We start from the raw sequence: 27,725 nt of genomic DNA on the forward strand, positions 1-27,725 counted from the left end.
GACCCCAAGAAGATCCCTTGGTGAGGTGTTGTGGTGGGAGGGCCGGCGGGTAGCAGACGGGAGGACGGGCGATCGCTGACCTTTCATGCAGCAGTTTTCCCTGCGGAGCGAGCGGACGGACGGGCAGCCAAGAGGGCCAGTTCAGACAAGTCATACGATGACTCAGCATTCCTCTCCGCCTCCCTCCTTTCTTCCTCCTCTCTTCTACCCTCCCTCATCCTCCCCCTCCCCATCCCAAATCATTCAAAAGTCATGTACTGTCTCACTCAGGAGGGTTCTTTAACTCTAATTTAGTTTTAAATTTGAGGCCGGGAGAGGAGGAGGATTGTGTGTGTGTGTGTGTGTGTGTGTGCGCGCATCCGCGTGCATGCGTGTACATGCAGTGGAATGCTCTCAGCTCTTTTCAAGGGTCAGGTTAAATTCACTCCCCTTCAGCTCTTCCTGTGGAAATGTTGTCGTGACCTTTTTGTGTTGTAGAGTGCATGTACAGTAAATGGAAAATTGGCTCCGCCCTGGGGTTGGTGATGTGTCGTTTGAGCAATGGGAAGTGGAGGATTCCACTATTCGGGCAACGATTTTGTTTGTGGCCCTCCTCCTTGAGATTGTATGCTCCTTGAGGACAAGGGGGGGCATGTCCCTGGTTTCTTTTGGACTCTGTGGAGTAGGGCTCTGCTCAGAGTAGGGATTCAGTCGGGGTGCCCTGCTGGTTGGTTTATTAAGTCGTCCTCTCCCTCATTCCCGTCGTCTGCTCTTTTTTGTGATCCACTCTGCTTGGCCCTACCCCGTATTTCATTGCGTCGTGTCGTGTTGTGTGGGCTGGGGAAGGTCGTGTTCGAATGGGCCGGCGGTCAACTTGAACATTCTTCTGCTGTCCTTCTGTCTAGGTGGTCCCTTTGGGTGAGGAAGTTGTAGTTTGGAACTGGTGGCCCAGATTCCTCCTGGACATAAAACGTGCGGAAGGTGTGGAGGGAGGGTACAATAATAATAATGCTGGTATTTGTTAAGCGCTTACTATGTGCAGAGCACTGTTCTAAGCGTTGGGGTAGATACAGGGTCATCAGGTTGTCGCACGGGAGGCTCACAGTCTTCATCCCCATTGTACAGATTAGGTAACTGAAGCACAAAGAAGTTAAGTGACCTGCCCACAGTCACACTGCTGACAAGTGGCAAAGCCAGAATTCAAACCCATGACCTCTGACTCCCAAGCCCGTGCTCTTTCCACTGAGCCACACTGCTTCGCTGTATCTGTTTGGAACCCTGGGCCGTCTGCCTGGTGGGTGTTCCAGGCTGCAGATCCCGGCGTCCTGGGACCTGCACTCCAGCCTGGCGGAGGTGTTTCGATCTCACCTTTGCAACATCGCCAAGATCCTCCCTTTGTTCTCTATCCAGTCGGCTACCACGTTAGTAGAGTCACTCATCCTATCCCACCGAGGTTACTGCATGTACTGCATCAGCCTTCTTTCTGACCTCCCAACCACCTGCCTCTCTCCACTTCAGTCCATACTTCACTCCCCTGCCTGGATTGTCTTTCTACAGAAAAGTTCAGGGCATGTCACCCCTATTCAGAAATCTCCAGTGATTGCCTGTCCACCTCTGTATCACACAAAAACAACTCACTATTGGCTTTAAAGCTCTCCATCACTTTACCCCCTCCTACTTCACCTCCCTTCTCTCCAACAGCCCAGCCCGCACGCTCCGTTCCTCAGGTGCTAGCCTTCTCACTGTGCCTCGATCTCGCCTGTCTCGCCACCGACCCCAGACCCTCGTCCTACCTCTGGCCTGGAACGGCCTTCCTCCTCAAATCCGCCTGACAATGACTTAAAGCCCTACTGAAGGCACACCTCCTCCAAGAGGACTTCCCAGACTAAGCCCCGCTTTCCTTTATCTCCCACTCCCTTCCGTGCCACCTCTGACTCCCAAGCCTGTGCTCTTTAGAGAAGCCGCGTGGCTTAGTGGACAGAGCACGGGCTTGGGAGTCAGAGGTTGTGGGTTCTAATCCCAGCTCAACCGCTTATCAGCTGTGTGACTTTGGGCAAGTTACTTAACTTTTCTGTGCCTGTTACCTCATCTGTAAAATGGGGGGTAAGATTGCAAGCCCCATGTGGGACAACCTGATTACCTTGTATCTACCCCAGCACTTACAACAGTACTTGTCACATAAAAAGTGCTTAACAAGTACCATCATTGTTGTTATTATTATTTCCACTAAGCCACACTGCTTCTGCGGCCTGGACCCTGGCTCGAAGGACTCTGCCCCTTCTTGTCTGCCAATTCCCACCTCACTGCGCCTGCCTGCCTGGTGCACTAGCAGCTGGGCAGGCGATGGAAAGCCACGAATCAGTCCGAGGGACGCTACCTGCTGCCTTTGCCACCCCAGCCACCTCCACAGCTTGGGGGCACTGAGAGTCCTAGGGGATGTCCATCAATCAGTGGATTTTACTGAGCAGTGTACAGAGCGCTTTAGAGAGCACAGTGCAGTTGGTAGACCTGATCTCTGCCTCAAGGAGTTTACAATGCAAAGCAAGAGGCAGACATAAAATAAGTTCCAAGAAAAGGAAGCATTTGAGTAGAGGATATGTGCATTAGTGCTCTAGGGGTGGGAAATATCTAAATGCTTAGGGGGTAGGGCTAAGTGCGTGGGAGGGAAAATAGGGAGGGAGAAGCAGCAAGGTCTAGCGGATAGATGATGGGCCTGGGAGTCAGGAGGACCTGGGTTCTAATCCCCGCTCTGCCACTTGTCTGCTCTGTGACCTTAGGCAAGTCACTTAATTTCTGGGCATCAGTTACCTCATCTGTAAAATGGGGATTAAGACTGTGAGCCCCCTCTAGGGACATGGATTATGTCCAACCTGATTAGCTTATCTCTACCGCAATGCTTAGTACAGTTCCTGGCACATAGTAATCACTTAAAAGATACCATTTGGTCTGTTTGGTTTGTGAAAGCTTCCTGTAGGAGTTATGATTTCAGGAGTGTTTTGAAGATGAGTAGGGCGCTGGCCTGTCAGAACTCAAGGGGAAGGGAGCTCCAGGAAGGAGGGAGGGTGTGGAGGCTGGGGGAGAGCTGATTGAGAGCTTTGAATTTATTGGTAGGGAGTTTGTGCTTGATGCAGAGGGCAGCCGTCGGAGACACTGGAGCTGCAGGGAGACAAGCACAGGATAGGTGGAGAAAGCGAGACTTCGGGCCTGACCTCAGGGGAGCTCCCACAACCTCCTGGGGGCTGAGCAGCGGAGGAGGCTGCAGGGGGTGGAGATAGGGAGGAGGGCACAGGGGGTGGAGATAGGGAGGAGGGCACGGGTGGTGAGGGTAGGGAGGAGGGCCTGGGCAGTGGGAATCCAGTGGGGTTGGTGGTGGGTGGGGGAATTGCATAGGGGCTGCGTTACCAGGCTCTTGTAAGTGCTGAACCCACTCACATTGTACTCGCTGGTTGCTCTATGGTGAGAGCCCAAAATTGCTTCTCTCCTTCCTCCTCCTCCTCCTCCTCCTCCTCCCCCCCGCTCCAGCCCCGGACTCTTTCCTCAGTTGGCCAAATGCAGTTTGATCCCGGCAGCCCAGGCCCCGGCATGGCCGGGCTGGTGCTGACAACACAGTGGCTCCGCGGATTGTTCCCCTCCAGCATTTCTGTGGTTCGGCTCCACCAGGTATCTCGGACAAAGCCGGGGATTGGGGGCAGGCCTGGCCCTACCAGTTGCCCGGCCGCCCACCTTTCTTGTCACCAGTGGAGCAGAGACCCAGGCCACCGTGGGGGAAGGTGGCAGAGGGCTGACAAATGAATCCCATCCAGGAAGGGGAGAGTGGAGAGAAGACCCCATGTAAGGTGCCAACAAGCATGGCGTCTACCCCGGCCCTTGAAGCCGCAGCCCCAGCTCCGAGCTCTGGTAGCCGTGGGGCTCTAAGTCTTGGTCAGTGCTGAAACAGGTCCGGGCTGGGAGGTGGGGGTGACATCCAGGGGACAGGAAGGACCACGAGTTGGCATTTGGGCCCTGGGGGACACATTAGTGCCAGTTCTGATGTTTCCCGTTAACTCCCCGGGGCTGCTCTGATGCAGTCCTCTGGCACCGACCGCAGTTCTGGATCCGTGGAGCCCGCAGACCCTCTGGAGAGGAAGCATAGGCCGGGCACACGTTCTGCTTGGAGTTGCTCGGTCCAACGGCGCGTCTGCCTTCTACGCTGCAGCCCGTGGGCCGGCCCTATAGCTAACACCTGGGCTGAGGCGGAGATAGGGTGGATAGGGCAGGAGTAGCCGTGAGCTGGGCACTCTGCCATTACTTCTGGTCAGGAACATGTTCTGAGGTCGGAGGGGGGGCCCCCCAGCAGCTCGAGGCTGAAGGGAGCAAGGTGTCACTCAGGCCAGTGTTAATTGCCAAGCTTTCCAGTGGCCTATGGGAGGAGGCATCTGGAGTCCTGGACCTGAGCTCCCTCCGTGGCGGTGGCTGAGTTTAAATGAATGGCTGTCTCGAGGCCCAGAGACACTGCATGGCCCCTGCCGCCGCTTCCCCAAGATCGGGAGGTGGAATTATGCAACAGTCCCGCCTCCCTCATACCCTCACCCCTCTCCCCCATGGCCGGACTTGGTCCAGTGGCTCCGAACACTGAACTGGAGTGCCCGACCTGGTTTTCTGTAGTGATGACGGCTCGATGGGTTGGTCCCGGGTCCCAAAGGGCCGAGTTCAAGCGGGAGGAGAAGCAGACGCCTGGGATGTCAATGAGCATTTTCCTTTTTACAGGAGGCAGCGGTCGGAATGGAGGTGGGCAGCCGATCGGGCCTCCGTGGTCAGCCGCTGGAACTGGCTGCAGGCACACGTCTCTGACCTGGAGTACCGCATCCGGCAGCAGACGGACATTTACAAGCAGATTCGTGCTAACAAGGTAAGAGGCGCCATCTGTTGCTGTTGTCCCTGGCCCCCATGGCCCCCCAGGCCACAGCCCCCCGGGCCATTGGGTTGCCTTTCAGTGGCTGTCAGCCAAGTCAGAGAGATGGGTACACATGATGTTCTGATGCCGGGGTCTAATTAGCTTAGCGCCTGCTGCTGCTGCTCGGCAAGGGCACAGACACCGACGGATGGGATGTTTTGTGAACGTGAGCTTGGACAGGCTGTTTATCTGGGCTGTCAGGGAGCCTGAGAGAGGCTGTGTGATGTCAAGCAGTAGGGGCAGGTGAGGTGGCCAGTCCCCACGCTTGGAGGTGGGCAGGACTTTTGGGTTCTCCCTGCCCTTTGGCCCCCTCTACAAACAGGGAGAGGGTTTGGGCTCCGACTGCTGTGCTCTGGGGCTCCTCTGGGAAGATCGGCGGGGTTTCCCGCCACCTGGTCAGCTGCTGCCGCCTTTTGGTCTTGGAGAATCTAAATTCCCCTTGAAGCCACCTGCAGGAAAAACCCTGGACCAGTCAGAAAGGTGTAGGTCCCACCTGGTTCTGCCTGGAGAGAAAGAAGAAGCAATGGTGTGCATTTCCTTGCATGGACTTTGGTAAAGCCTCGGGGCACCACACTAGTGGTGGTGGAGGAGGAAGTAGTCGCAGGTTTGAGTAAAAGCTTACTGTGTGCAGAGCATTGTTCTACACACTGGGGAAGAAAACACAGGTAGGAATTAGATACGGTCCCCGGCCCTTGGACAGCTCACCGTGAGAATATCAGTGAGGAGATGGAGCCAGAAGCAGACCTGCTGGGAGCGATGGAACAATGAAATGCCGCAGCGGCCTTAAAGACGAGGACAGATGTACCAAGTGAAAACCAAAATTGGCGGGACGCTGTGACTGGAGGAGAGAGCTGCAGTCTCCCTGAGACTCAGAGACTAAGCAGTCTGGGGCCAGGGCCGGTCTCCGCGGGCCTCAGAGTCCAAGCGCCCCGGAGACAGAGCTGGAGTGAGAGCTCCAGCAGCAGCCGGTCTCTCCGGGCCTCAGGGTCCAGGTCAGAGCCAGCACCTCACCAGTAACTGGTCTCTCCCGGGCTCCAGCAGTGGCCAGTTTCCCCGAGGCTCAGAGTCCAAGGCCCCGAGAGTTGGAACTGAAGTTAGCGTCCTAGCGGTGGTTGGTCTTCCTGGGGTTTAGGAGAGACCGCGCGCCGTAAGACCTGCCGGGGTGGTGGAGGGTGGGGCGGGACGGTGGAGGGTGGGGCGGGATGGAGCCGCCTCGATGGCATGGAGAACAGCTGATGCCGCAAAGAGGGAGGGGACGAGGGTGGGGCAAGGCTCCCCGTGGGGGCAGCACATATCCCCAGCTGCCTGCCTGTCACAGTGGTTTTGCGGCCAAGGCATCGATCGGGGAGAGAGCTGTTTCTGGGCTGGCAGGGGGTTTGGGGAGGAAATGAGTAGGGTGTGGAAGGGATGCTGGCCCTCCCATGCAGTGGGGAGGGGACATTTTCAAAATGGAGAGGGAGGAAGAAGAGCAAGATAAGCTTAATTAATGGAGAACACACTGAATAATAGCAATGATAAGCGCTTACTATGTGCCAAACACTCTCCTAAGCCCTACGCTTGACACAGTTCAATCAGGCCGAACACCCTCTGTCCCTCCTGGAGGCATTCAGCCTGAAAAGGGCAGGAGATTGGGATTGAACTCCCACTTGGCAGACAAGGAAACTGAGGCCCAAGGTCCCACTGCAGGCAAGGGGTGGAGCCGGAATGAGAACCCAGGCCACGTCGCTTCCCGTTCCCTTCCCTTTCCAGGAGTAGACACTCTTTAAGGAACACGAGATTGGGAAGCTAAAGCAGAATCGGCATCCGGTGCTGCAAACTTCAAACGTGACAACAGCCGGGGCGGCGTAGCCTTTGTATGTGCGCCTGACACGGCTGGGACTGGGGATCCAGCACTGGCCTTTTCAGCCACACATAGTCAAAGGCAAATTTCCCCATCATTGGGGTCTTCTGAATTGAAAGCGTAACTATAAATACAGGCAAATGTGCACACACGCACGTGTCAGATTATGGGCAGGGAGCTTTTGCACCTCCCAAGAACAGACATCCCCAAAAGTTTTTCTGTCTTCACATTGCCACTTGGTTATCCTGTGTGGCCCCCGTCTGGCTGAATGCGAAGAGCAGTTTTAGAGTCCTCTCACAGGCTGCCCCTGTGCCCGCCTCTCATTGTAGCGGGGGCACCCACAGGTGGCCACCGGGAGTCCGCCCACCTGTGCGGTGGCTGGGAGGATGGGGGTTGGGGATGGGGAAAGGGCTGAGCTTCAGCCCCCAGGGAGGCCGTGACCAGAGCCGCTCCTCTAAGACCCTCTCTGGCACCGGTTGGGAAAGAATAGCGGACTTCCTGAGGCCCTGCTGAGTTGCAGCCCCAGCCAACTGGGCCCCGGGCAGGGCCTGATGCAACGGCTGCAGTGCAGTCATTGGCTCTCTGTTCTTCTGCCCCACAGGGATTGATCGTCCTGGGAGAGGCCTCTCTCTCTGAGCCCACCGACGCCTCCCACCCTCCCAGTGTGGAGCTGAAGGTGGGACTTGGGCGGGAGCGACTGGTAAGTGTGCATGGCCCTGCCAAGCTGGGCAGTGAGGGCTGGCGGGTTGATCAGGACGGTGATGGTCAGTGTGGTGTCAGCGAAGCACTTCTCGGATGCAAGATGGACACGATCCCTGCCACACATGCGGCTCAGTTTTTGGAGGAGGGAGAGCAGGGATTGAATCCCCATTATACCGATGAGGAAACTGAGACATTAAGAAGTCAAGTGACTTGCCCAAGCAGGCAGGTGACATTGAGCAGGAATTCAAACCCAGATGCTCTGACTTACCAGGTCCAGGCTTTTTCCAGTAGGCCACAGCATTCTTCTTTGAGGTCCTTTTCATGTTGTCGGGACACGGGTGCCTGAGTCCCTGACCTGCTTCAACTGTTGTGGCCTCTTCTGGCAAAGTCTGAGAACCGTGGCCTTGAAAAGCATCAAGCTCAGACCTCTCTCGGGTCTGTCAGCTGCTTCTGACGGTCCTGGACCCCTGGATGGGACTGGACTGAGACTGAGCTTCCCCTTTTCCCTCTGCTCCCTCTGCTGCCTCTTTGTACCTTCACCTCCCCTCAGCTAAGCTCCCTCCCCCCCCCCCCCCCATTTCCCTCTGCTCCTCCTCCTCTCCCTTCCCCTCAGCACTGTGCTCATCTGCTCATTTGTATATATTTGTATTACCCTATTTATTTTGTTAATGAGATGTACATCCCCTTGATTCTAGGTATTGCTATTGTTTTTGTCTGTCCCCCCCGATTAGACTGTAGGCCCGTCAATGGGCAGGGATTGTCTCTATCTGTTGCCGAATTGTACATTCCTAGCACTTAGTACAGTGCTCTGCACATAGTAAGCGCTCAATAAATACTATTGGATGAATGAATAACTGAAGGAGAAAGGAGGGAGAGTGCCCTGGCTTTGGCCTGGACGTGTAGGGAGGGATGTTGTCAGCACCTGGGCATTTCCCTTGGATGTGCAAGCATGCCCCCTGTAAAACTCCTGCTCCCCGGAATCCCCCAGGGATCTCCCATCCCGGACTCAGAGCCAGGCTGACTTGGGTCAGACCAGCTTTATCCCCAGCCCAGCAGACTGTCCCTGACACAGAAGCCTAAGAATAGTCCTTCTCTCTCTTCCTTCATCCCTCCCTCTCTCCCTACTCCCAGTTCCCCTTGCCTCCCTGAGGCCCCCTCAAACACATCCATCTGAGCCTTGCTCTGGGAAACTGTCCCATGGGCCCTGGATCTGCCACTCCCTCTGGGTTTTTCTCCTTCCTTCCTCTTAGTGAATGGAACTTTGAATTGGGTGAAAGAGGGAGAAGGAGAGGAGAGACACTCTCCACACTGATGTGTCCCTGCTGATGTGCCCCTGCCAGCCGCAGGACCCACTGAAGCCTTACCTGCCTGGGACCTAGTGAAAGGGCAGATACGCTGCAAATTACCCCAGCCAATGAAATGAATATGCTTATGAACAGTCATGGGAGTGGGGTTGGGGTGTGTGTGTGAGAGAGAGAGAGCGCTCGACACACGAGTGAGTGAGCGGTTCCTCTTGGCTCACCCTATGACTTAGGAAGGGCTGGGGAAGGAAGTCCCCTCAGGCTGTTGTTGACCGGGGGACTGGAAAACAAAATGTTTAAGGAGCAAAAGCTGTGTCTGGCGAGGCAACCAGGCCTGCTGGGCATATCAGGATCTGACTGCCTCCTTAGGTGGCATGCATGTTTAAGTTCTAGATGGGCATCCTTTGGGCCCCTTCTGTGGCATTTGTATGGGGAGGGAGCCTGCTGAGGCTGAATCTTTCTGACAGAGTGGGTGGGGGGAGGGAGCGGGCCAGTGGAAGATGTTTTCTCGGTGGCATTTAACTCAAAGCTTGTTAGTGCCTCCACCCTCAAGGTCCCCTTGGTGGAGGGTTGAGGGCTAAACCTGGGGGCAAACAACACCCCCCCCCCACCCCCCCCGTCACATCTTGCCATCTTTTTCCAAACACTTTCCCTGCCCAGGTATGAAGATGTAAGTGAACACTGGCCAAATCAGGATGGCTTTGAAAATCAGCTTAAATTGACTGTATATTTGGGTGACAGGTTGACCCCCTTTCCCCTGTCATAGATTGGACATAGAGTAACAAATACATAGAGGGTCATGGCATGAGGCAGTGAACTTTATTACACGCTTACCCTCTACAGAGCATGCTACTCAGCGCTTAGGAGAATATGGTCAACTCAGTAGACCTGATCCCTGCCCTCATGGAGTTACAGAGAAATTTCAGGTGGCAGGAAAGATCCCACCATCTGTGCCGTTGTCGGCTGGGGGGCATAAGGTGGGGAGCTGAGCAGTTCCTCGGGGAAGGCTCCCAGAGGAGGTGTGCTTTCAGGACGGCTCTAGAGACAAGTCCTTGTGAAGGATATAATGGACCTGGGGACACTGGGACAGACCCAGGGGGTCCAGCTGCTGCTCAAGTCACCCCAAGACAGAGGAGGGACAGGGTGATCTTGCAGAGAACCTTGGTGGGGGGGAGAGGAGAGTGTGTGTGTGTGTGTTTTGTGTATGATCACCTCTCCCATTCTCTTATGCAGGTGACACCCACTGCCCAGATGCGGGAAAGCCAGAGTGGGCCCAGCAGTCAGGCCACGGATGCCCTGCCTGGGAAGCCCTGTGGCCCGCTGAGACCCGTGAATGGAGTCATTAACCCGTAAGGAGCTGTGCCCTCTGCTGCGCTTGCTTTGCTGTGCTCGCCCTTATCTGTGTGTGCCCCCCTCCCCCAACATGGCCAGCTCTGACATGGGGTGGTTGGGGGAGGGCCTGTGCAGATGGGGGAGTTTGGGAGATGGGGAAGCGGTGGGGCTGGCCTGCATGACCCTGCTAATTCTCTCATCGACTGTGCTGAGGGAGTGGGGTTGATTGGCCAACTCTGAAGGACTGCCAGTGCTAGGGAGAAGAGGCGAGGCCAGGGAAGGGGCTGTCTGTGCAGCGGTGTGTGGGTGGTACCGATGCCATGGCTGCAGTCCGCCAAGCACTGCACTCTGCCTGGGGAAAGATTCTCCACTGGTGGATTGGACCTGGCCCTGCCCCCACGGGGCTTGTGGTCTCAGGCTCATGGGTGATTGTGAGTCCCTCGGAGGGATGGGGACCATGTATAATTCGCACCTGAGTAGTCTCTCCCCGTGCTTAACACAGTGCTTTGCATACAGTAAACTTTTAGTGGTACTATTGAGACCAGGGAAGAAGAAGGTGCTAGGTGCAGACCCTCGAGGGGAGAATGGTGCTGTTTATCTTGCCTCCTGACTGCTCTCTGTGGGGTGTGGACCAACGGAGACCAGGAGGGCGCACAGTGAAGCTGAAGCTTTTCTCCTTCCGAGCAGCCTCCAGCCTGGGCCAGCCGAGCCCCGGGCCGGGGACAACTCCGACGCCGAGGGTCTGCGGCACAAGAAGCAGCGGCTGAATCCGGTCTTGGCCCCAGCAGATGGCACCTGTGTGGCGGCCCGGGCCCGTCCCATCCTCAGCTGCAAGAAAAGGAGACTGGTTCGGCCCAGCGCCATCCTCCCCTTGTCCAAAAAGGTCAGTGTGCGTGTGCATCTGTGTTTGCACGTGTTCACAAGTGTGCTGCTGCTTCCCAATGGGTCCAGCATGCAGCAGCCTTGCAGCGGTGAGGGCAGGAGATCCCCTAACTCCTGGCAAGTCTGGAGCCGAGCCGGGGTGTGATTGCCGGCCTGGTTACCTCCTCTGCTGTCGAGTGGTTGAGTGTTGTCTGCCCTGGCCTAAATCTGCCTTAGCAGTAGGGTGGCAAAGGGATCCGCCGAGCAATGCCTGCTAGGGGCCATGCATGGTACCTAGAGCTTGGGACAGCAGCCCGGCTCTTCCACCCCCGACCCTCTGCTCCCCCTCCGGGGCCAGCACAAGTTCAGACTTGGAACCCGGATGGAGCGAGTGATCGTGGCTTCCCCTCAGAGGATCTCAGGTGGCCTGTGCTCTTCTTCCTGCTTTGGCCAGGCCGGGTCAGGGTTCTGCTTGCCCCTGGCGAGAGGACTACTGCCGGCGGTTAAGGAATCACATGCTCCTTCAGTGGCTGACATGGCATTGCTGGCGTGGAGGATGGCTGGGTCCCTGCTGCCAGGAGACAGGGTACACGTCCATGCGGATCTTGTCGGTGCCCTGGGGCAGAGGCCCAGTGCCCATCATCCTGGGGGTTCACACACTTTCTCTCTGCCGTGAGGTGCTGGTGGTTCTCTGGTCTGCTCTGGATGCAGTGGCTCAACTCCCTGCTGTTGTTCAGCCAGTGCAGCTGAACTGGCCCTCGGGGGAAACTGCGGCAGTCTCCCCTACTAGATTGTCAGCTCCCCGAGGCCAGGGATCATGCTGACTCTGCTGCACTCTCTCCAGTGCTCAGCACAGAGCTCCGGAAGCAGTAGAAGCTCAGTAAATAGTATTGGCTGAAGTCTGTGTTCTTTCACCTGGCACCCGGGGCTGCCAGAGCAGGGGGAGGAGGGTGGGGCAGAAGTGGAAGGAGGCTGAGAGGCCCTGCAGAGGACACTTATGTTTACTTGCAAAGCTGGGCCTCCCTGGCTGATGGGAAAGTGCTTGTGAGGGGCGGTGATTTGGGGGCTGCTGGCCTCCGGCATCTGGGGCCTCCCCTACCCTAGCTCGATCAGGGCTGATTGGACATGGTGACCGAAACCCCTCGAACCCTGCAGCGGCCAGTACCGGGCAGCAGCCAGTCGGTCTGCCTTAATCGGTGGCTTCTCACCCAGTAGGGTGGCTGCCAGAGGAAACCAGAGACCAGCTAGCCTGTGCCCTGGCCAGTCTGTGCCTGCATGAGTGTTTGTATGTGTGTGTACCCATGTTCCTCTCCATCCCATCCACCACCCCCCATCCCCACATGTGCCATAAGAGTTTTCTGGTCCTGGTGGTCCACGTGTCTGAGAAATGGAATACCACCTCCCCACCCCACCGAGAGACTCCCCGAGGGTGGCGGTCTGCGTCACGGGCCCGCCAAACGAGCCAGCCCAGGGCTCATCGGTCAGTACCCCGGGGTGGGGCCTGGCCCAGTTGGGCACTTGGCCTGGTTCCCCCCCAGCTAACCCTTTCTGCACTGTGGTTGGATCCCCCAGGCTCTGCGGAACAGTGTCAGCCGCTGCAGCTGTGACGTGAATCCCTCCTGTGCCCTGTGTGGCGGGGGCGGCGGCGGCCCTGGGGGCGGCGGCGGCGGCCCCGGCACCCCAGATATCCAGTATGAAACCCCGCTGCTGGAGCGCCTTTCCCAGCTGGATTCCTGCGTCCACCCTGTCCTCGCATTTCCAGATGGTAAGGGTGGGGGCCTTGATGGTGGGTGCAAGAGGCATTGGAGGGGGATGGGAGTGAAAAAGGGTCCGTCATCACAGTTCTGGTTCTGTGGGGACAGCAGCCGGGGGATTGCTTCCCAGGGCTGGACATAGGAACCTCTCTGTCCTTGTGGAAACAGGAGGCCGAACCAGAAGGTGCAGCAGTGTATCCTGGGTATTTGTGTGATCTGTACTGGGTGGGAGGCAAGGGGGCCCTGGGATTCCTCTCCAGGATCCCCAGGGCCTCGGACAGCTGCCCTTCCCTCCCTCAGCAACCCTCCCAGTCCCCGGCCGCCAGCCTCAGCCCTCAAAGCACCTTGGAATACACCCCCTCCCCAGGATCAGGGCCACCATCCTGCAAGGGTTGACGTTCCTCTCCCCAAGCCTAGTAGGGACGGTGGCATCAGAGGCTCTCTCGGGTAGCTACGGGAGGATGGACAAGTGCTTAGGGAGGGATGGTGGTCCTGGGCTTCCTTGGCCGAACAGGGAGGCCGCAGGTGGAAGTTTCACCTAAGTGAAAGGAATGTGAACTTGTTGGGGCGTTGGAGGGGAACGGGATGGGACAAAATAAACAGCAAGACTGCCACCTGCTGGCAATGATGACATCTGCAACCTTGGGGCGCAGTGGGTCCAGTGATGGGGGCGGTGCTGGGGGTCAGAGGTCCTCCGGCAGCATGGGAAGGAGATGGGGCATCAGAGGAGTGGGGTTTTGGCAGGCTCCGGAGATACATTCTGGGCCCTCTCCCTCCTGGCCCTACTGCCTGGTTTCCCACATGTGGATTGGCCCTTGCTCCCGCAGATGTCACCAAGTGTTGTGTCTCTGAGACCCCTCCTCCCCCTAGGTGGTGGGACAGTGTTTGCAGGGGAAGAGGTTGCCCTGGTGGGGAGGTCGAGGGTGGTGGAGGCAGGATCGTCCCTCTCAGCTCCTCGGGGTCAGCACGACTGATGCTTCCACTGCTGCTTGTCTCCCCTGCAGACGTTCCCACGAGCCTGCACTTCCAGAGTCTGCTGAAATCTCAGTGGCAGAATAAGCCCTTGGAGAAGGTCAAACCGCCCAAAAAGCTGTCACTGAAGCCCAGGGCCCCCATGGCCGGCGCCCTTCCTGACCCTATCCGCAAGGACCGGCACCGACTGGTCCATTCCTTCCTCGCCGCAGCAAGTAAGCGGGTGGGGGGCGGAGGAGCGTGCGTGTGCGTGTGCGCGCGTGTGTGTGTTTTCCCTCTTCTGTATGTGGGATTCCTGCAGCCCTTCAAGTTTGGTTTGCTTGTGGCCAGAGCCCTTGGCCGCATGGCCCAGGTCAGGAAGCTCCACCAGAACATTCTCCTTGCAGCTGTTCTGGGCCCTGGCTCCTGGGAGCCTTGGGCCTGATGTGGAGAGAAAACTAAGGCGTCAGCTGGATGACAGCCTCCCGTGGGGCTTGCTGCCCTCAACCCCCATCAGGGCTCACTGCCACCGACACACTACACCCATGCACACTGTGCCCAGATACCCTGCACCTGGGCCCACTGTTCCCAGACAGTTTCCCATGGTTCACTCTGTCCTGACCCACTACCCCACATCCCATCTCACCCCCACCCGCTACACCCAGCCATGCCGCACCCTGACAAACACACTCCATATGGGCCCACCGCTCCCGGCAGAAGGGACTGGACAGGTCTGCGGTCCTCTGCCCGGCAGTATCCGCTCGGCATCGTGGGCCGATGGACAGTGCCGAGGGACTCACTGCCCCAGAGGCGAGGCCCTTTCCCTGAAGGAGCAATCTTAGAAGCGGGTCTGAGCAGGGCTCTGGGATGCCCCTGCCCCAGCATCATCAGAGGAGGGGAGGTAGTCCATGGCTCTCTTTCTGTTCCCCTCCTCAGAGTTGTCCCAGCACCACACCCGGCCTGACCAGGCCCCAAGGCCGTCCCTGGGAGGCCTGACGGTGCTGCCCACGTCCAGAGTGGAGCACTGGCTCCACCCGGCACCCGGGCACGAGCCGAGCCTCGGCAAAATGCGATTGCGAGAGCATTCGTCCGAGAGGAGTGAAGGTAGGCCGCCAGGCCCGGCTCTGCTTCTGGCTCCGCCACCCGCTCGGGCTCGGGCTCCTGCTCCTGCTCCTCTGGCACCTGCTCCACCTCCGGTTCTGGCTACCCCCGGCTCTGTGCTCCAGGGCCCAGAGACCGGGAGGACCTTCTGCTTGGAGGATGCGGGCCCCTGCGCTGCTGTTGCTGTGCTCCCCTCGGACCCCGCCCCCGCCTGGGGCTGAGGCGGCAGGTTGCGCTGAGCTGCTCTGTCTGGCAGCGGGGTGTATTCGCGGTGTAACTGTCTGTCCCGGCCTGGGTTTCTCTCCCTGCTGCAGTGCTGAAGCATCACTCAGACGTCGGGAGTCCTGGCTACCTGGGCCCCGCTGCCCCCCACCCGGCGCACAGCCCCCTGGGCCGCCAGTTCTCCACGTCGTCTGATGGCTCCGCTCCCTCCAGCTCTACTTCTCCGGGCGCAGCCAGCGTGTCTGTAAGTTCCCTGCTCGGGGTGGCGATGGGGGTGCTGGCGATGGGGGTGCCCACGGACCCTTGAGATTCCCCTTGGGACCGGGACTGGTGGCCCCGAGGTTGAAGCTCTTTCCACCTTCCTGGGACCTTCCTGGACCTGAGTGCACACCTAGGCTTGACGCTTCGATTGTGTTTACCGAGCATCTACTCACTGGGTGCAGCGTACTGAGTGTTCCCATGAGGACAGTGGTGTTAGAGGCATCATCCTTGCCCTTGAAGAATTTGCAGTCTGCTGGGTGTGGAGCACTGTACCACTTGGGCGAGTGCAATAGAACTAATGGATAGGGTCCCTGTCCTCGAGGAGCTGACTGTCTGGTTGGGGAGGTATTCACACAGGAGGCAGATGGGAATAGAAAGACATGTGGGGGACTGCATGCTTAACTTGGACAGCGTGGAAGTCGGTCTGGGCAGAGGAGCTGCCGGCCAGGATGAGGGAGGGAGGAGTGCGGAGATCAAGTATTTGGGAAAGTCTGACCAAGGGAGGAGAAAAATGAAACAGGGCAGGCCTCCTCAAGGAGGTGAAGGGGGCTTGTGACCCGGTGGATCTAAAGAGGAAGTTCCAGGCTCAGGCTACGGGGTTTTTGAGAGGGGTAAGGCATGTGAAAGGGCTTGCAGACAGGAGAGAGGAGAACAAGGCAAAACGAGTAGCTTAACTGGAGAGGAATGAGGAGTGGAGAGCCGTGGCCCGGAGGGAGCCCCGGCTCTAAGGGGACATGCGTGGTCTTGGGCCCAGGGCTGGGGGTATGCCCCGCCACTCTTGGGATTGGGGCGGAGGGGCACAGTAGTTAGCATGCGTGTGTCCACTGGACCTGCCCCGGTGAGTGGCAGCAGAGGGGAGTGTTCGTGGCAGACGCGGCATGACCCCCAACGCTCTTGTGGCCCGAGCCAGGTGTTCCTCCGGTGCCAGCCCTGCGAGTCGGAGGGCGGCGGTTTGAGATGCCGGCGGGTCCCTGCCTGGCACTCGGCTGCGTGCTAGGGCTGAGGTTGGCTCGGGAACGGGGCGGCTCCCCCTGCACCCTCCCGCTCCCTTCACCTTCACCCTCGCTCGACGTCTCCAGGGGCTGTGGCTGTAGACCCCCTCCCTTGGGTTTGACAGCCAACTGGTTGTCATGGCAGCACGTTTGTCAGCCCGCTGACCCTGCGGCCCTGCCCACTGACCCGGCTCTTCTCCGGGACTGGAGCCTCTCAGCCCGGCTCTCCCCGGGTCACGGTCCCAGGCCTCCAGGGAGCCTTCCGGCCCCTGAGAAGTCACTCTCCTCCCACCCGTGGGCTTCTGGGCTGTTGGCTTCTGGACCTTGAGAGGGTGGTTTCCTCTGGCTGTTGGCCCAGTGGGCTTCCGGGCCCTGCAGGAGCGGTCGATTCCTGCCCCAGCCTGTCGGGGAGGAACAGAAGGGAGACCCTGAGCTTTGGGCCAATGCCCCTCCCTCACGTGCGGTGGGGCCATGTGAGTGCGATGTGGGGCTTTCACGTGGGGCAGCTCCTCAGAACGACTGCCTGAGGAGGAGTGTGGGGGCAGGAGACAGCTCGGTGGGTGGCCGGCCCAGTAGAGAGCCATGATCCAAGTGGCTTGGGGCTCTCAATTCCAGGGTCCGGTGCTCCAGGGGTGGACAAGCCACCAGATCCTGATCCCTGATACAGCCCCACGGCCACTCCCTGCACAGGTTGATCGGCCTCCAGCTCCCCTTGACCCCTTTTTCCCCCAGCCCGGACTGGATAGCCCCCAGCTCTCCGACAAACTACAGCCTGAGCTGGCCTGCCTCCAGTTCATTTGACTTACCCCCACCCTCACCCCACCAACCCCAGCCTACGCTGACTGGCCTCCGGCTCCCCTGACATCCCCTTGCGGCCCCCAGCCCAGGCCGACCGGCCTCCGGCTCCTCTGACTTCCTCTTTCCCTGCCTCCCGGCAGCAGCCTGTGAGGAGGAGACGGGGAGAGAGCTCATTTGACATCAACAACATCGTCATCCCAATGTCAGTGGCCGCCACCACCCGGGTTGAAAAGCTTCAGTACAAGGAGATCCTCACCCCCAGGTACCCCCTTTCCTCCGCTGTCTTGGATTATTGAGGCTCAGCCTGTGGGGAGCCATGGTCCCAGGTGTATACACAAACTGTCCCTCTCCACTGTCCCCAACCTTGGCCTGTACACACACCCCTCCTTCCCACTATTCTCTTCCCTTGGCCTGTACACAGACCTCCCCTCCATCCAGTACCCGTGACCTGTACACAGACACCCGCCTTCTCCCTGCCGTCCCCTATCCCTAGCCTGTACGTGAACCCCACCTTCCCACCATCCCCTACCCCAGACCTGTACAGAGACAGCTCCTCCCTGTCGTGCCCTACCCCCGGCCTCCAGATAGACCGTCTTCTCCCCTAGCCCTGTCCTGTACACAGACGGTCTCTTCCCGCCATCCCCTACCCCTGGCCTGTACGTAGGACCCCCTGCCGCCAACACGCATAGTCCTTCATCCCATGGATCCTCATGTCTTGCAGCTGGCGGGAAGTGGATCTGGGCGCTGTGAGGGTGAGTCCAGACGAAGAGAACGAAGAGGTGAGCGTGCTAGCCAGGGACTGTTGGATGGTGTGGGACTCGGGCAGCCTGGGAGTGCTCGGTCTGCCCGGAGGGGTGGGGGCAGGACCATCTGGCCATGGCTCCAAGGGAGGGGAAGGGGGCGGGTGAAGCAGTGAGCCCTGACCCTCTGCCCATGGACTCTGCCCTCTGCAGATGGAGGACCTGTCTGACGCAGCTTTCGCAGCGCTGCATGCCAAATGTGAGGAGCTGGAACGGACCCGGTGGTTGTGGACCACCAGCTTGCCACCCCAGCGGCGGGGCAGCAGGTCAGCCCTCGGGGGCGGGAGTGGGGCCGGGGAAAGGGGAGACGGGGATAGCACAGCACTGAGCAGGACTTTGGGGACTAAGTTTCGTATCCAGATGCCTGCTGTGGCATCAGTTATCCCCCCTCCCCCCCACCAGGCAGGGCCAGAAGGGGTAGGGGGCAGCTAGGGGACTCTGAAGGGAGTCGCAGGTGCCGGGGAAGGTGTGGCCTTATGAGGAATCATCAGAGGCTCTGAGATCTAGCCCTGAGTGTGAGGGAAGGGTATGGGGCTGCTGCTGTTCCTGCTGGGCTTCTCCTGCCAGCTGGAGGAGCAAGCCGGGAGCCCCCCACGGGGTGAGGGGTGGGAAAGGGACTAAGCAGGACTAACCCGCAGGGTCGATGCCCCTCCCCCAGCAGGATCGCTCTGACCTTACCTTTGAACTACTCGGTCCAGGTCTTACAGGTCATCGGATGGACGGACCACCCCCCAGCTGGGCAGTGCCAACCCTTCCACCCCCCAGCCCGCCTCCCCCGACGTCGGCAACGGCCACCCGTCGGCTGAGGCCACCCACGGCCCATGGCCCCACAGCCCCGCCAGCCCAGATCGGCTCTCCGCGCCCCTCACTCCTCTGCCCCGAGACCCCCTGCGGCCACCGCCCGGCGAGGAGCTCCGCTGCCCCACACCAGAGCCGGGGTTGGATGAACAGGTGAGGGGGGGCAGGGCCTGGGGTGGGCGAGGCTAAGTAGTGGGAGGGCGGGATGGAAGGGGGGCCGGCATCTGGGGAAGAAGTCAGAGCCCCCTGCACCCCAGTGGGTTTGGAGCAGGACCGGGACCCTGCGTGGCTGCCCCCTGAGCCCCTCCCATCCCCGTTTCCTCCCCGCCCCCCCATCTCGCCCTTCAGGCGGTGCAGCCCTGGGAGAGACGCAGCTTTCCTCTGCCTGTCCCGCCCGAGGCCCAGCCCGAGGACCACCGGGCCGACCCGCAGGAGCGGGGGGCACGCTGCACGCGACGCACGTCCGGGGGCAGGACGGCCCGTGAGCCCGACGGTGCGCCTGCCTCACCCCCCCTGGCTAGCTTCAAAGGCCGCCACCAGGCGGCCGGGGCGGGGGCCGCGGCTGGGGGCACCGCGGCGGCCCCCCAGCGCCCAGCCCACAGATGAGCCTGGGGGAGTCGACACACTCACTCACCATTGGCATTATTAAAGCTTCAGAAACGTCTGCGTTTGATATTCAAACATCCTCTGCCGGAAATTTTCACAGTTTTTAGTGAATTTAAGGAGTTTAGAAACTGTTTTGGGATTTGTTATTGTTGTTATTATTATTATTATTGTTATTATTATTTCTTTTTGGTTTTGTTTTCCACATTTTTGTCCCACCAGAACGGTCCTTCCCATTGGCAAATGGAAATTAAGGGGGGAGAACCTGGCCCTGCCCCCCACCCCGACTCACCCAGCAGCCGAGCCGGCACCCTGAACCCCGATTCTGTCCGAGGAGTGTTGGGGTCCAGTTGGATGCTGTCCGTACCCGCCCCATCCCTTCCCTGGGCTCTGGGAGAAAGGGTTGGCTTCTGTCCTGGGCCTTTCTTGCGTTGAGCCGGTGCCGCCCTGCCCCCTCAGTCCACCCTACCCCTACCCACAGGAGTCGAGACCTGCAGGAGGAGGATTGTGAGTGTGAAGGATTCGGGGAGAAGGGGGAATTGCAGCCATCTGCTGACCCTCAGCTCATCTCGGCCCTCTAGGTGGGACAGCGTGGCTGTCGACCTGCACCGTTTGTCCGAGCCTGATTCCTTTCGCCCGTCCTCAACCTGCATCCACCTCTACCCCTGCTCGGGGTCCTGCTTCACTTCTCCTCATCCCCGTTCCCCAGTAAACTCAAATGGTTTAAGAGCGACAGCCTGGGCTTCCCTGACTCCAGCCCCCGGCCATCCCGGAACTGCCCCTCGTTCTGGTCCGCCTTCGCCCCCCACAAGCCTCCTTCCCTCATCTTCTGTATAATCATCACCAGAAAGGAAAAACGAAGCATCATTTTCTTTTTGCCATTTTGTAATCGTATAAAAATAGTAGCTAAACTGCTTTAATGGTCAGGGTTTTTTCACAATTTTCAACATTATCTCGTGGTTTTTGTTCTGTTTGCTAGTTAAGGGGTTTGCCATCGTTTCTTTACAAACCAGTAATGCACCGTATCTGTATCCCTATGCATAAGTTCCTCTTCTATTTATAAGGTTGAAAATTCTGAATAACCCTTTTAGCATTGTAAAAAAAACACAAAAGAGTAAAAAAAACCCTTGTATTTTGTAAATATTTTCTTTTCTGCTTGGAGCTGTGCAGCGGCCGGCAGCAGCAACAGCAGCAGCAGCAGGGTCCGTAGCTGTCTTTGTTAATGTCCGAGAAGCCGATCTTTGTTAATGTCTTGATTCTGTGGGCAGAGCACAGACCGGTGCTTCAAAAAAAGAAAAAAAGATGGAAAAAAAATTAAAAAAAAAGTTACAGGACACTGTGCAGGGCTCTTCCTTCGAATGGGATTGGGGGCAGCTCACTGTGGGTCGTGGGTCCTTCCCTCCCTCTCTCCAGCCCCCCAGGTTTGTCCGGGGCCGGCCCTGCAGTGGGGGAGCCGGGGCTGAGGTTGGGCCCAAAGAGCCTAAGCCCCAGGCAGATTTAGGGGAGGAGAGGGTGGGCGGTGTGGCCCCGGAGGGGTGGGGCCGTCCTTGGGAAGAGCTGGGGGGCTGGATTGGCGGGGGGCGGTTCTGGAGCCCCCTCAGCCGGCAGAAGGTGTGGCCTTGTTGGTTCATTCAATCATTTTTATTGAGTGCTTCCTGTGTGCAGAGCACTGTACTAAGGGCTTGGGGAAAGTACAATGCAACAATAAACAGCCGCATTCCTTGCCCACAACGAGCTTATAGTCTAGAAGGGGGGAGACAGACATCAATACAGATAAATGTGACAGGTGTGTACATAAGTGCTCTGTGGCTGCGAGGTGGGGAAGAACAAGGAGCAAGTCAGTTTGACACAGAAGTGAGTGGGAGACAAAGGGAGAGCAATCTGGGAAGTCCTCTTGGAAGAGATGTGCCTTCAGTAAGACTTTGAAATGGAGAATAATTTTTTGTTGGATTTGAGGAGGAAGGGTGTTCCAGGCCAGAGCAGGAGGTGGGCCACGAGTCGGCAGCGAGACGGGTGAGATGGAGGCGCAATGAGAAAGTTTAGCCCTAGAGGAGTGAAGCGTGTGGGCTGGGTTGTAGAAGAAGAATAGCAAGGTGAAGTAGGAGGGGGCAAGGTGGCGGAGCGCTTTGAAGTCCATGGTGAGTTTTTGTTTGATGCAGCGGAGGGTGAGCACCCACAGGAGTTTTTTGAGGAGTAGGGTGACATGTCCTGAAAGTTTTTGTAGAAAAATGATCCAGGCAGCAGAGTGAAGCATTGACTGGAGTTGGAGAGAGGAGGCTGATGCAGTAATCCAGGCGGGATAAGATGAGCGATTGCATTAATGTGGTAGCAGTTTGGATGGAGAGCAAAGGGCGGATTTTAGCGATGTTGTGAAGATGGGACCGACAGGATTTAGTGATGGATTGAATTTGGGGGTTGAAGTCAAAAATAACGCCAAGGTTATGGGTTTGTGAGACAGGAAGGCTGGTAGTGCCGTCTAGAGTGATGGGAAAGTTGTGGGCGGGGGGGGGGGGGACAGGTTGTGGGTGGGAAGATAAGGAGTCTTGCCTTATTCCTCGGGCACCGTCCCCCGCAACCGTTCCGGGCACCCAACTTCACCGCCGACGCTTAGAGCTGGGCATGGTCTTGAGGTCATCAGGTCCAGCTCTCTGCTCTTGAGCAGGTAAAATCGAAGTTGCTTAGCACTGGAGGCCGGCTTCTTTTTGGGAAAGGCTCAACATCTGGAAATTCACCTGGAGAAAAATTATCCACAGCCCCTCCTGCCTGCCTACTTCATTCCCTCCCTCTCACCCACCCTTTATATTTCCCTTCCTCCCACCCTCCCACCCTCTTTCTCACCATGCCTACTTCCCTCCCTCTCTCCCTCTCACCCTGCCTTTCTGCTTCCCTTCCTTGGTCCCTCCTTCACCTTACTTGTCTTTCCTCCACCTTACTTGTCCTTCCTCCATCCCTCCCCCTCCCTGCCTGCCTCCCTCCCTCCCTCACTCTCTACTTCCCTCCCTACCTCCCTCGTTCCGTCTCACTCTGCCTGCTGCCCACCCTCCCTCTTGCTCTCATCCTGCCTGCTTCCTTTCCTCCCTGCCTTCCTCTCCCCCGCCTGCTTGCTTCCCTTCTTTTCTCCCTCCCTGTCTACAGACTGCTTGATCCAGCCGGCAGCCAGTCTGTGCACTCGGCAGGATCCCCGCCCCCCCCAACATATGCCGCCATGCTTAGGAGCCCCAGCCAGGCTCAAGGGGTCCAGCAGCTGCTGTGGGCTGGCTGTGGGGTCACGCTGGGCTGGGTCTTGCCCAGGGAAGCACCTGAGTTCCCCCCTAGCTTGGCACCCCCAACCAGGTGGAGAGATAAGAAAGGAGCACTGGAGATGAATGTCCCCTATGGCCGTTGCTGACCCTGAAGCCCAGAGAGTGGGACGCTGGGCTACAGGGTCAGCCAACAGCTGTTTTCTGAAGCCTTGGTCTGCACCTTGAGTGACCAAGGGCCTAGGTATCCTCGACCAGGCTGGGCTGGGGTCTGGCTGGCCCTGCTGGCGGCTCCCAGTCGCCCCTCGGCCCTGGCCAGTGGGCAGCCTTGGCCTGGCCAATGTGGAGGGGAGACACCCGCTGGCTCCGCTCGGCTTCCTTGGGCGCCCCGAGTTGAGAGCTATTCCGGAAGGGTGTGGCCGGTCCCAGTCTGGGCACAGGGGGAGCAGGGGCAAGGGTGTAGAAAGGTAAGTGCACTTTGGATGAAGAAAACTAGTGGGCTGCCCCTCCTCCCCAGCCCCCATCTCCTCCCTCCCTCGACCCAGGCCACCCGCTTCGGGGGGCCAGTGCTATCTTAGAACAGGAGGCTTTGGACAGGCAGGAGAGCATGGGTGGGATGCGGGACCTGGGAGGCAGAGGGGTCAGGTGGGGCCAGTAGGGCAATTGGAGCTGCAGGCCCAGCACCCCCGCCCCCATCATCCCACCCTGTTCTCCCCAATCCCATCCCCTGGCCCCATCATCTCACCCCCCAGGTGCCCAAGCAGGACCAGGTGAGGATATGCTTTCTTGTAGTAATGACTTTATTTCCAAATTCACTTTTACAGCAACAATCAGTGTAGACGAGTTGTTAAAACACACAATACACCATGGACATCACCGACAGGAAGCTAAGCTAGAATCGCCCTCCCCACCCCAACCCTGCCCTGCCCGCCCTCCCCAAAATGGGCCAGGCCAATCTCGGGTTCCCGGGCACACCAGGCTTGGGTGGTTCTGGGTCTGTCTGTCCTACTGCACCCTGGCTGGTCTCCTCCCTACTTTCCCCCCTTCCATCCCCTGTCCTCCCCAAGCCCCTTCCCACCAGACTGGAGAAGCAGGAGGGTCTCCTGGGATTTTGCTGGGAAGGCCTGTCCTGGATGAGGGTAGAGGTGGGGGCCACCTTTGATCCAGGGCTCACTGGGACAAGTTCCAGGATGCCCTGAGGTGGAGTTTGGGGAGAGGGACGGAGCTGGGAGGGGCAGGAGTAAAGCTGGGCGGGGCAGGGAAGAGTTGGTATGAGCAAGGTGGGCCTGGGCTGGTCCGAGCTGGGTTCAGGGCCCCGGGCCCCATATGGCTGGTGGAAGGAGTGGATGAGCAACTGTGGGGCCATGGAGTTATCACAGGATGGTGAGTCTCCAGGGGTGGGGGTGGGTACCTTCTCATGGTGGTGGAGGGGGCCAGGGGCGGGGGAGGCAGGTGGATGGGGACTCTCAAGGTCAGAGTTGGGAAGTTGGGAGGTGCCTACCCCTCAGCCACCTGGGGAGGGCAGCCCTTTCTCTGACCCAGTGCACCCCCACGGGAAAACCCTGTGGGCAGGTAGCAGGGGAGACCAGGGCAGGGTGTGTGTTGTGGGGGCGAGGGGTAGGGTGCTTCCTGGTGTGGGTAAAGACTGATTTACCAGGCAGGAGCTGAGGCTGGGTCAGAGCCCACTGCCCTGGGGCCTGCAACCTGCCCTCTCCCTTCCCACAATTGCTCAGGTCCCCAACCCTTTCCAGGAGTAGGGCTGGAATGGGGTCCTCAGCTGTGAGCCCCCTTTCAAGATCCTGCAGTCCATCCTCCCATCTTCTCCCAAACCTCACCCTGCGCCCCCCACCCACACACATCTGGGGCGTGTATCCCCCCCCCCCCCCCCCCCCCCCCCCGCCGCAACACACACACACCCCTGCCCAGACACTGGGGTCCCACCCCGGCCTTTTCCCAGACAGGAGGCAGGGAGCCGGCCTGCCCTTCTTCCTGCCCACGGTCCCTGGCGCTGACCCCCGCCTGGCCCTCCGGCTCCTCTGGGCAAGGACCACCCCTTGCAGCCGCCGCCTCAGCCTCGGCAACCCCCCGGCAGCCAATCACCCAGGAGCCCAGCCGGGACCTGGAAAGTGATCGGATCCCCATTGCTGCCCAATCTGACCCTCAGCCCGGTAGCCCCCAAACCCGGCCAGCGGCCGACAGCAGGCCAGCCCGTAGGGGGTGCTGGTTCCTGCCCCGAGGCTGACCCGGCCGGAGTCCGGCTCCGGCGAGTCCAACGCTGGGGGTTCCTCGGCCCAGGTTGTCGGCAAGTGACAGGTCCGGCCGCCTTTCCACTCCTCTGTGGCCCTGCAGACCCGTCCCTTCCTGACACCCGCCGCCAGGGCTGAGGGTCAGACCTGCCTGGGGCCCTGCCTCGTCCTCCTGCCTCACCCTCCCCAGGCCCCCTCAGCCTGTGCAGCACAGTGGCTACTGACAAGGTCTCAAATGTCAAACGGGGACGGAACTGGCCCCGGGGTCCTCCCTCCCCTCCTGACCTCACCCCAACAGGGGAGACTCTTGGCTCTCTCTCCACTGGACGTGGCAGCCTGGTCCCATCCAGCCTGGTCTCTGCTCAACAGTCACTGCCACCACCACCACCACGATGGACTGGGAGAGTGTGAGTGTATGTGTATGTGTGTGTTCATGTATGGGCATGCGTGTGTGTATGCATACATGTATATGTGCATGCATATGCCAACCCACCTGCTGGTCACACCCTCACAAGCGCTTTAACAACACATGCGTGGTTTTTTTTTGTTTTTGTTTTTTACAATCATCACCCTGATAAATTCTGAGCATAAACAGACAATCCAACTATACAGCACAAGGGGATTGCAGAGAAGGGACAGAAAGCCTCTACAGCTATAGATAGGTATGTATATCTATATATATATATATATATGCATGTATGAGTCTACTATATAGATTGATGGGCAGATGGATGTGGGGTGTGTGTCTGTGTGTGCATGTGTGTGTGTGTGCGCATGCATGCGTGAGCAGTCTAAGCACTAGCAGAAAAGCACTCCCTCCTGGGAGGGGAGGGCTGAAGATGGGTGGAGTGATCAGGGATCCCACCTCCCATTCATTAAATGACCTCACAGGCAGGTGGTGGGGGTCTGGGGCCTGGATGTCCCCTCTCCCCCATCCAGAACCACCCTCCCAGTTGCCCTAACCCCTGCCTCCCCAGGGCTTGGGAGACACCCTCCCGGAGTGGCCGGCAACTGCCCAGCCGCTCGCCCAGAGCTGTGCTCTGCCCTTCTGGACCTGCCGGATGCAGAGGGACCGATCCCCTGAGATGCACAGAGACACACAGAGGGAGCGAGACTGCAACCGAGCAACAGGACGAGAGGGAGCGAGACGGACAGACAGCATCAGAGGAAGGCAGTAAGCAGGGGAAGAGAAGTGGGAGGGAGGGAGAAGAGGGTGATGGGGGTGGGTGGGAGCCCGGTGCCAGGGAGAGACCCGAGCCGGTCGCTGTCGACCAAGAACCAGGAACAGAGTCCCCACTGGGCTGGCCTCTGCTTTCTTCCCAGTGGTTCCCAGGCCCATCGGAAGGCCAAGCTGTCTGGGTGGCTGTGGTCCTCACTCTATATCCCCACCTCGCCGGCTGGCCACCTGGCCCTCTGCTGGTCTCCCTTCCCAGGCTGCCGGGGGCCAGGGTCAGAGCAGTGACCCGAGCTTCAGGGTCAGGGGGCAGGCTGGGGTAGAGACCAAACTGCGAAGGGCGCCGTGGGAGGGGAGGAAAAAGGGTGGGGGTAGGAGGCAGACTGGGATGGAGACGGGAACATATTGGAACGGAGGCCAGAGGGCCAGGGACCGGGCTGGGGCAGAGACCAGGCATAGATGGGGGGCCAGAGCAGACCAAGAAGGTGTTTGTCACCGACAATGAGCAGCTCCTGACCGGAGCCTTCCCCAACCCTGCAGGAGCTCTTACATGAGGCCTTCCCCAACTCTCTCTCCTTCCTGTGTCATCTATGCACTGGATCCTTATCCTTTGGGCACTTGATATTTACACCACCCGTAGCTCCCAGCACTTATGTACGTATCTGTAAATTATTTTATATTAATGTCTGCCTCTCCAACTCGACTGTAAACTCGTTTGTGGGCAAGGAACGTGTCCACCAATGCCACTGTACTGTACCCTCCCCAGTGCTTAGTACAGTGCTGTGCACATGGTAAATGCTCAGTAAATACCATTGATTGATTGGATCTGAGAGTCTCTGCCCTTGGAGGTGGGGCCTCAAATTCTTGGGATGGTGAGGGGCAGGGGGTCAGGAAGCCAGGCCTTCTGCCTCCAAACCAGGTAGGGAGACAACTGAGTGGGTGATGGTCGCCCCCAGAGGGGCCACCATGGCCGGTCGGGAGGACGGCCGGCCTGACAGATTTAGCCTTCCGGGGGGGGAGGAAATAAAAACAAATGGTTTGTCTGCATCACTAAGAATGGCCTGACCTGGGGCAGCATAGCTGGCCACCCTATCTGACCGCTGTATCTCGTCACCTGGTCTGCCCTGTCTGGCCACCTCTGCCCCCTGGGGCGGGACAGCTGCAGCGCTCGCCCTTGAGTGGGAGTGACCCTTGGCCGGGCCCACCCCTCCCAACCCTCCGGGCCCCGGGGAGAATCAGACCCAGTGTGGACGGCCACAGAGGGCCACCTCCTGGGGATCGGAGCAACTGCCCTGGGCTCCCAGCACCTTTATGCCACCTGGGCTGGGCCGGCCTCCTCAGCCTCTGCCGACTGGTCCCTGCTGCGGCTAGGCCAGTGACCGGCCCGGGCAGTCAGGCAAACAGACGACCGCACCTGGTGATCCCGGGTCCAGATCCAGGCCTGGCCACAGGCTCCAAGGCACAGACCCCAGGGCATGGGCATAGGGCAGTGGGAGGCTGGGGGGCTGGGGCCTGGGCCGAGCAGACGCGGCACTAACAAACCCCCAAATTAAACTATTCAAGGAAAATGTTGGGGTGGGGGGTGGGGGAGAGGGGTGGCCCTGTCCTTTCCTGTCCCCAGCCACTGGGTGAGTCAACTGAACCCAACTGTCAATTTGGAAAGGGCAGAGGATATTTGCTCTAATTTCCTTTACTGGGGTGACTGGGGTGAGGCGACTAGAGGCGGGGGGAGGACACAGACATGAAGGACTCTTCCCCTCCCCCCCCCCAACCCGGTAATCATCAATCAATCAATCAATCGGGAAGTAGCGGCTGTGAAAGGAGCAGAGGGAGAAGGG

The 27,725-nt window shown here is 58.9% G+C and overlaps 1 protein-coding gene across 3 annotated transcripts in view; it reads left to right on the plus strand.

The window, feature by feature from the left end:
• Positions 1 to 20,292, plus strand: part of KANSL1 (KAT8 regulatory NSL complex subunit 1) — a 106,698-nt gene extending 86,406 nt beyond the window's left edge. For 2 of the 3 annotated variants that reach the window (XM_029074846.1, XM_029074847.2), the window contains 13 exons: positions 4,726 to 4,867; positions 7,354 to 7,452; positions 9,989 to 10,104; positions 10,775 to 10,970; positions 12,521 to 12,713; positions 13,707 to 13,889; positions 14,590 to 14,757; positions 15,069 to 15,220; positions 17,168 to 17,289; positions 17,749 to 17,806; positions 17,981 to 18,093; positions 18,526 to 18,778; positions 18,974 to 20,292. In XM_029074846.1, coding sequence (XP_028930679.1) covers positions 4,726 to 4,867; positions 7,354 to 7,452; positions 9,989 to 10,104; positions 10,775 to 10,970; positions 12,521 to 12,713; positions 13,707 to 13,889; positions 14,590 to 14,757; positions 15,069 to 15,220; positions 17,168 to 17,289; positions 17,749 to 17,806; positions 17,981 to 18,093; positions 18,526 to 18,778; positions 18,974 to 19,231 — 2,053 coding nt within the window. In that variant the 3' untranslated portion in view covers positions 19,232 to 20,292. The remainder of the gene's footprint in view (positions 1 to 4,725; positions 4,868 to 7,353; positions 7,453 to 9,988; positions 10,105 to 10,774; positions 10,971 to 12,520; positions 12,714 to 13,706; positions 13,890 to 14,589; positions 14,758 to 15,068; positions 15,221 to 17,167; positions 17,290 to 17,748; positions 17,807 to 17,980; positions 18,094 to 18,525; positions 18,779 to 18,973) is intronic. The other variant, XM_029074848.1, reaches the window with a different exon arrangement.
• Positions 20,293 to 27,725: the final 7,433 nt, after the last annotated feature.

The sequence above is a fragment of the Ornithorhynchus anatinus genome, chromosome 11 (genome assembly GCF_004115215.2).
Source record: "Ornithorhynchus anatinus isolate Pmale09 chromosome 11, mOrnAna1.pri.v4, whole genome shotgun sequence".
Taxonomy (NCBI): domain Eukaryota; kingdom Metazoa; phylum Chordata; class Mammalia; order Monotremata; family Ornithorhynchidae; genus Ornithorhynchus; species Ornithorhynchus anatinus.